A 7,589-nucleotide genomic window follows, 5' to 3' on the forward strand; every position below is an offset into this window, starting at 1 on the left:
TTATCTTATTATTCTATACCATATCCTATCAAACGGACTCAGATACGGATATAATGTCAAAAGTATCTTACCATCCTGTAAAGCCGAATTCGGAAGCAATTTCAGTCAGAAATATGGTAAACACTTCAAATCATCTTGGAAACCGAATTCGGAAACGGTTTCAGTCAGAAACCATGCCAAATACTTCTAGCCTTATGTATCATGTTAATGCGACACCGAGACAACAAAAACGTCAATTATAAAAATGTAAACACACACACACACACACACACACACACACACACACACACACACACACGACACACAAACTACAGTTTGCAGTAACAGTAGACTGCACAGTAATCAGAGATTCTCCAAAAATATCATTTGCACTATAAAATTCCTGGAAGATTAACACAAAGATGGGGCGTTGACTGGGCCATGGAAGGGGCAAATTTACTAGCACAATTTCTCCCCACCAGTCCAAATAATTTTTTTTAGTTGAGTTCAAATCCATTCAGTCTAACTAACCTTACCCGGGCATCAATGCTGTCAAGCCAGTGTCAGTAATAATACTATAATCCACCAAAGAACAAAGTTTAAACCGAGAAGATAACCACCAGACTGAGCCGGCCGGTGCGGTGCGGTGATGCCCAGACCGGCCCGAGTGCCCCCAGACATACACTGCCGAATAAATCTGGGCGGGCGCGAGATCCCTTGCCTCCCTCGGACTCCACACCGCCCGCTCGCTGGCTCACCCACACGCATCACAGATCGGAGATCGCACGCACGCACGCACGCCCGCAGTTGGTGCGTCCTCCTCCTCGCGCTCCCTCCCCTTCCCCTTCACTTCAAAGACACCGGCCACTCGGAGCGAACCCAGGCAGGAATCCGGAGAGGGAAGCAAGGTGGAGGGAGACTTGCGCCTCACAAAAGTGAGAGCGGCAGCGGGAGGTGGTGGTGGAGTAGAAGCAGGGACCATTAGATTCCTGATGCTGGGCTTGGAAGTTCCTGTGGCGTGATCATGCTTTCCCCGGAGAGCAAAGCCGTGTGGCCCTGACCGAGCCTTAGGTGAGACCCAGGCTTAGTGTTGCGGAGAGGGGAAGAGAGAGCCGAAGAGAGGGAGATGACGAGGGGGTTGGGAGCAGGGGACGAGCTGCTGTTCAGGGGCACCATCTCCCGGAAATGGACCTCTCTGCTCTGCCTCAGCAGCTTCTGCGTCGGCCTCATCTTCACCAACAGGTGCACGTCATGCTCCTTCTTCTTCCTCCTCCTCTTCTTCCTCTTTTTTTCTTCTTTGCCGCTCCTGATATCCTGTGAGTTCGCTTGGATGATTCATCAAGTTTCGATCGCTCTGACGTTTCTGCATGCAGGTTTTCTTGGGCCGCCCAGTTCTTCCTTTTTTGCATATTCATTCATGCCTGGCTCCTTGTTTTGCCTTGAGTTCTTGATGACCGAACAATGCCCGCGTACGTTTTGCCTGTTATATTAGGCTTCTTGCACACACAGAGAGAGAATAAATCTGCTTCTTCGGCTGCAGCAGCTAACTCCGATCATGTCCTAGTGAATGTCTCCGTCTCGAGCAGAGTCCTCTGCAGAATCACCGAATCCTATTGGCTTATTGACTTGCTGTGATCACTTCACCCCATTTTTTCCAAGGGCCAGGCGAGTACTACCCAGTACCCACCCACAAGGGGCCGACCACCAATACTATAGCTGCTGTACTCCTCTCTCTCTCTGCACGACTGTTGCTGTAGCGTACTATCACCGGAGTCGTGAACGTGGAATTCCGAGCGCCTGTACCCCGCCGTGTACTTCACTGGCGGATGAGATGCTTCTTTATGTCTGAAGATCTTGCATCGCAAGCAGGTCACAGGGCCATTAAACGCGAACTACCCGCCCAGCATCTGCTACCAGTCTACCTGTCGCCGACAACATAGTGGTTTGGTTTCTGTTGCCCCGGCCCCACCACCCAGATCACAAGTGTTTTGTCTAAGTAGTAAAAGTGGAATCACTTTCACCTTTTGGGGTACTTCATCCGATAAAAAATTCGACAGTAAAATCACCTCCAGTGTTTCGCAGTACTGCTTGGCCGATGATGAGCAGCTATACTTTTCTTGCATTTTTCTATCTAGTATTTATATTGTCTAGGCTGTTGCTATCGCAAATGACTCTGTTCGGCACTGTAAATTTAAATTTGTTGGCTGACGCAGGATGTGGACCGTCCCGGAATCCAAAGAGATCATCAGGAGGTCGGCCCTCGAATTGGACAGAATGAATCTCGTCTCTTCTAGTGATTGTGCGCTCAAAACTGTAAGCATATACCCTTCCACTTATTATAGTATCTGATTGCCGACTTCCGCTGAGCGATCTGATCTGATCGCTAATCCCTCCTTTCTTTTGAAAATACAATAGATTAATAACGAGCCAAAAGACGATTTTGGGCAGGTCCAAAGAACTGAAGATGCTATACAGTAAGTAGACCAAGTGTTGAATCAGTACAACGTTTTCATTCTACTTACTAACTCTGACGCCACACTGGAGTGTCGGGTGGGGACTTACAGCACCTCCTTCTGTGATCAGGACGCTGGACAAAACAATATCGAACCTAGAAATGGAGCTAGCCTCGGCCAAGGCGACGCAGGACTCTATCCTCAACGGCGGTGTACCGTCGTCGGAACCGACGGCGAAACGGAAGTACTTCATGGTCATCGGCATCAACACCGCGTTCAGCAGCCGGAAGCGGCGAGATTCAGTTCGTGCCACATGGATGCCTCAAGGTTTTGCAGTTCCTTGTTCCTACCTTAAGATACTTCCTCGTAACAAAAATTCCATTGCTTTTCCCTGCCTTAGCACCGACCTTGTGTGATGTGTCCCCTGACCGGCTTTGCTGGATTTACTGCAGGGGAGAAAAGAAGGAAGATGGAAGAGGAGAAGGGCATCATTGTCCGTTTCGTCATAGGTCACAGGTCAGTTCATCATGCATTGCCTTTATAAAAAAAAAAAGCAGTACACTTCGACATTTTGTATGGTTAATCTATGTTAATCCAACTGTAAATTCAGATTACTGACATCTGAAACTTGCCCTTTCCAGTGCAACATCTGGTGGGATACTGGATAGAGCAATTGACGCAGAAGACAGAGAGCATGGCGACTTCTTGAGGCTGGTAACTTGACTTCCTTTGGACGCAGAACATAGTACGTAGTATTGATGATTGCATCTAGCTGTACCAGTAGTATTAACAGTCACTCATACTGTCGTCCAGGACCACGTTGAAGGGTACCTGGAGCTGGCAGCAAAGACGAAATCCTACTTCGCCAAAGCCGTGTCCACGTGGGATGCAGAGTACTTCGTCAAGGTGGACGATGATGTGCATGTAAACATAGGTTTGTACTACACTTCACTTATAGTGCTATACTTATTGAAATGAAGTGTCTCACTAGTGTGTATTGACGAGATTCGACCATATAAATTGCAGCAACTCTTGGAGGCATATTGGCCAGACATCGTTCCAAGCCCCGAGCTTACATCGGCTGCATGAAATCAGGCCCGGTCCTCGCTCAGGAGTAAGCTCACTCGCCACTGCTACGACGCCTTTCTTGGTCCCATTGCAACAGCTGCTGAAACCAAGTTATTGGCCGTTTCAGGGGTGTCAAATACCATGAGCCCGAGTACTGGAAATTCGGCGAATGGGGAAACAAGTACTTCCGGCACGCGAGCGGTCAGCTGTACGCCATCTCCAAGGATCTGGCCTCCTACATATCAATCAACCAGTAAGCAAATGTTAAGAATGTTTTGTGTTCCCTTGTGCCGACTGACTGAATTTTCTACGCACAAGTCAACACCTGCCCATCGCATCGCTGACCATAACCTAACCCTGATGATTGGATGGCGACATTTCAGGCATGTTCTCCACAAATATGCCAACGAGGACGTGTCCATAGGGGCATGGTTCATCGGAGTAGACGCCGAGCACGTCGATGATCGCCGGCTCTGTTGCGGCACGCATCCAGGTAACCCCTGGGACTGAATTGCTTCCTCTTTGATGAAATTCGTCGGTGTTTAACATGCCAGTCAGCCACCACCTGTATGTAGCTGCTGATCAATATTTTAGCATTACAGCTTAGTCGACCTGTATGCAATCATTTCGCAAGGCAGCGTAAGTATTCTTTAATGTGTATGTAGTTTGGATCTGGAGCGGTTGCCAGTCAACTTCAGTAAGTAGGTGCGGTATCAGCTGTCATAAGCATGTGCTTCTCGACGTTTTTAAGAGTTCGTCATGTGCCATCAGTCTTTCGGGACATTAGACATCTCATCTTTCCTTCTCCATTTTTCTTTTAAAGAAGAAGGGCGCCTCTTCGTCTTAAAGTATCACCGTCCCTTCTGAATGACTGACAGTTCACATCTGTAAATCATTTTTTCACTGAGATTTTGGAATATATTTGAGCTGATCTTTCTTGTCACAATTGTGCAGAATGTGAGCGGAAGGCTCAGGCGGGAAACGTATGCGCCGCGTCGTTCGACTGGAGCTGCAGCGGCATCTGCAAGTCGGCGGATCGGATCAAGGAGGTCCATCGGCGCTGCGGCGAGAGTGCGAACGCCATCTGGAACGCAACCTTCTAAACTGAAGATTCTTCAGACTGCTGAAAGGAGAAAGGCACATGATATCCACATATACAATCCATGCTTTAACGGAGGGTGGCCGGATATCATAAGGATTAACCGGAATACGTCAAGATGGTGGATGAAAGAAAATTCGTTGGTGGTCCGTACCAAGAGCAGGAGATGGTTGTACACTCATGTACAAGCACGGCCGACAGCAGGAGTCTTGTTCCTCTTTTGTACGTTCATTGTTTTTTCATTTAATCTTTTAGTGGGTTGATTGACTAGGACTGTATCAGTGTACGTAGGGGAGCTTTTCTGTTTTAGTGCTTGAGAAGATCCCGGCAAAATTACTTATAAAATATGAGAAGATAGTGGAGAGGGTGATGTGACGATAAAAGAGTGGAAGGAGAGGGAGGTCGACGGGGTTCTCCCCCACCATTCTTGCCAGATGCTCATCGGTGATGTATGCTATCAAGTAATAACATAATAAAATGTTTTTTGGATTTCCAGGTGGATGTGTGCGCCAGCGTACCCGTGGGATGGTCTTGCTTTTTTCCTTTCAGAAAATATATGGAAACTCTAAATTATTTTGTTCTTGTATTGATCTGATCATTGTAAGATTTGTTGTGTTATCACTTCGGGGACATCCGATAAAATTGGAACGATACAGAGGTTTGTTGTATGGAGTTGTGGCGAGCCTACCCGTAGCCGTGGGATGATCTTCTTGCTTGTTTTCCTTTTGTAAAATACGGAAAGTCTAAATTTTGTTGTTGTTGTTGTTGTTGTTGTTGTTGTTGTTGTTTTTCTTTTTTGCAAGGGTAAATTTTGTTGTTGTTGTTGTTGTTGTTGTTGTTGTTGTTGTTGTTGTTGTTGCTGTTGCTGTTGTTGTATTGATCCTTCTCCTTTCACTCGTCGCCCCTCCGAGTATCACGTCTCCAATCTCTCTCTCTCTCTCTCTCTCTCTCTCTCTCTCTCTGCGCGCGCGCATCCACAAGCGCACATTTTAGAGAAATGCTTCATCAAATATATTTTAACCCCCCCCCCCCTCCCACCCCGCCTTCAAACAATTTTTTTAATGTAGTTAAGCGGTTCAAAAGCATGTGTTGCAAGAAATGAAAAATGTACATGTTCGCCAATATAATGTTTAATGTGTATTTAAAAAAATATCCATCATATTCCTAAAGTGTTCACCATGTATTTAAAGGAACGTTGTGTATTTAAAAAGATGTTATCACGTATTTGAAAAATGTTAATGACATATTTTCGAAATGACCACCACCTATTCTTTAAAGAAATCATCACATATTTCAAACCTGTTCACCACATATTTTAAAAAGATTCTTTATATTTTTAAGATGTTTATTGCGTATTTAAAAATGGTCACCACGTAGTTGAAAAAATGTCCATGTTCTATTTGAAGAAAAAGATCCCCTTTTACAATATTAGAAAATCAATATCACATAATTTTAAAATTCTACATGTATTTAGTAAATGTTCACCCCATTTTTTAAAATTCATTATATTTTTCAAATGTTCACCATGTATTTTACAAGTTTATCGTGTATTACAAAAAATTCACCAAGTATTTAAGAAATAGATCATTGTGTATATAAAAAAAAGTTCATATCATCTATCAAAACAATTCATCGAGTATTCTTAAAATATTCATCATAATATTAAATTTTTAATAGCATATTAAAAATGTTCAGTGAATATGTATCTTCATTGATTATTTGAAAACAATATTCACCAAGTATTACTAAATTGTTCACTGCATAATGCAAAAATGGTCACATCGGATTTAAAAAGGCACATATTTTATTTGAAAAATGGTCACAACATATTTGAAAAATCATGTATTTAGGAAATTTGCATAGTGTATCTGTTCATGTAGAAGAATCATGTAATAAAAAATTCATCACAATACATAAAATTGAGTACACGTGTGAATATATATGCATACAGGATGGGGAAAATGTCTGAATTGTAAAAAGAAAAAATACAAGCATATATCAAGATGAGAGTGAAAACAAAGGGAGAAGGTTCTTAAAAAGTAAAAGGAAAATGACCATAAAACTCAAAAGAAATATGGGAACAAAAAGGAAAAACAAGGAAGAAAAAAGGGCAAACATGATGAAAACAAAAATAAGGTAAGAAAAAGTAAAAAATGCCTACGAAAATACTAAGAAACCCGCCTAAACACCGTGCATGAAATAGAGTTCGGCTCCGAGAGCTCCTTTTTTTTGGGGGGGGGGGGGGGGGGGGGTATATATATTATGTGTTGCTTATTGCGACTCGATCGCGGGCAAATGCACAGGCGCCATGGCTGGGCCAACCAGTTTGGCGCGTAGGAGTTGCAGCTGACTATAGTAGAAACCGATCCTCTATTTTCTTTTCTTATTTTCGTTTATATTTTATTATTATTATTATTATGTATTTTCCACAAAACTTGAATATTTATTATTTTTAAAAAAAGTTGAACATGTTTAAACATTTTTTAACCATTTGCGAACATTCTAGGAAAGAATGTGCTATTCTTTACAATAAATTGTGAACATTTTTAAGAACTTTTTATTAGTTTTGAAATTTTGGAAACATTTTTGGAAAGAAAACGAAAAGAAAAAATTGGTACAAACCGATAGAGAATATAGTAAGAAGGAAAAATGAGAATAGAACCTTCATAAAACCAAAACCAATCTCAAAAAGTGTCTAGTAGGCTGTAGCTAATTAGACTTGAACATATTATATCCAGGTAGGTGTGTGTGTTTTCTTGACGTATGTTGCAAAGAGCGACAAATAGGAAGTACCTTAGCCCCCCACCTAGAGACGGATTCACTTACAACTCAAGCAACTTTTTAGGTCACTTATACTTGGCCCAAATCCCAAGCTATTTGCCCCCACTAATAAATGTTTTAAGTTATATTTACAAGCCCATGTACAGAAAATTAAATCAAGACCATCGACCCACCTAGGCATCAAACTAGCATGCCTTTTAGGCCCTGTA

At 43.0% G+C, this 7,589-nt stretch overlaps 1 protein-coding gene across 2 annotated transcripts; it reads left to right on the forward strand.

The window, feature by feature from the left end:
- Positions 1 to 635: 635 nt before the first annotated feature.
- Positions 636 to 5,092, forward strand: LOC109762038 (probable beta-1,3-galactosyltransferase 2). Of its 2 annotated transcripts, none has more exons than XM_020320851.4 (11): positions 636 to 1,221; positions 2,193 to 2,292; positions 2,395 to 2,453; positions 2,563 to 2,759; positions 2,885 to 2,948; positions 3,074 to 3,146; positions 3,246 to 3,366; positions 3,459 to 3,546; positions 3,628 to 3,753; positions 3,884 to 3,993; positions 4,455 to 5,092. In XM_020320851.4, exons 1-11 carry the CDS (start codon positions 1,106 to 1,108, stop codon positions 4,601 to 4,603), a joined length of 1,203 nt encoding a protein of 400 aa, XP_020176440.1. In that variant the 5' UTR covers positions 636 to 1,105; the 3' UTR covers positions 4,604 to 5,092. The 2 variants fall into 2 exon arrangements, with proteins under 2 accessions (XP_020176440.1, XP_073360335.1); XM_073504234.1 differs by having other exon boundaries at positions 683 to 1,221; positions 2,428 to 2,453.
- The last annotated feature ends 2,497 nt before the right edge of the window (positions 5,093 to 7,589 follow it).

Source organism: Aegilops tauschii, chromosome 7 (genome assembly GCF_002575655.3).
Source record: "Aegilops tauschii subsp. strangulata cultivar AL8/78 chromosome 7, Aet v6.0, whole genome shotgun sequence".
NCBI classification, from domain to species: Eukaryota; Viridiplantae; Streptophyta; class Magnoliopsida; order Poales; family Poaceae; genus Aegilops; species Aegilops tauschii.

Coding starts and splice junctions, on each gene's coding strand:
- LOC109762038 (XM_020320851.4), top strand. CDS start 1,106: ATGACGAGGGGGTTGGGAGCAGGGGACGAGCTGCTGTTCAGGGGCACC. Junction 2,760..2,884: donor TGCCACATGGATGCCTCAAG/GTTTTGCAGTTC, acceptor GATTTACTGCAG/GGGAGAAAAGAAGGAAGATG. Junction 3,547..3,627: donor GGCCCGGTCCTCGCTCAGGA/GTAAGCTCACTC, acceptor TGGCCGTTTCAG/GGGTGTCAAATACCATGAGC.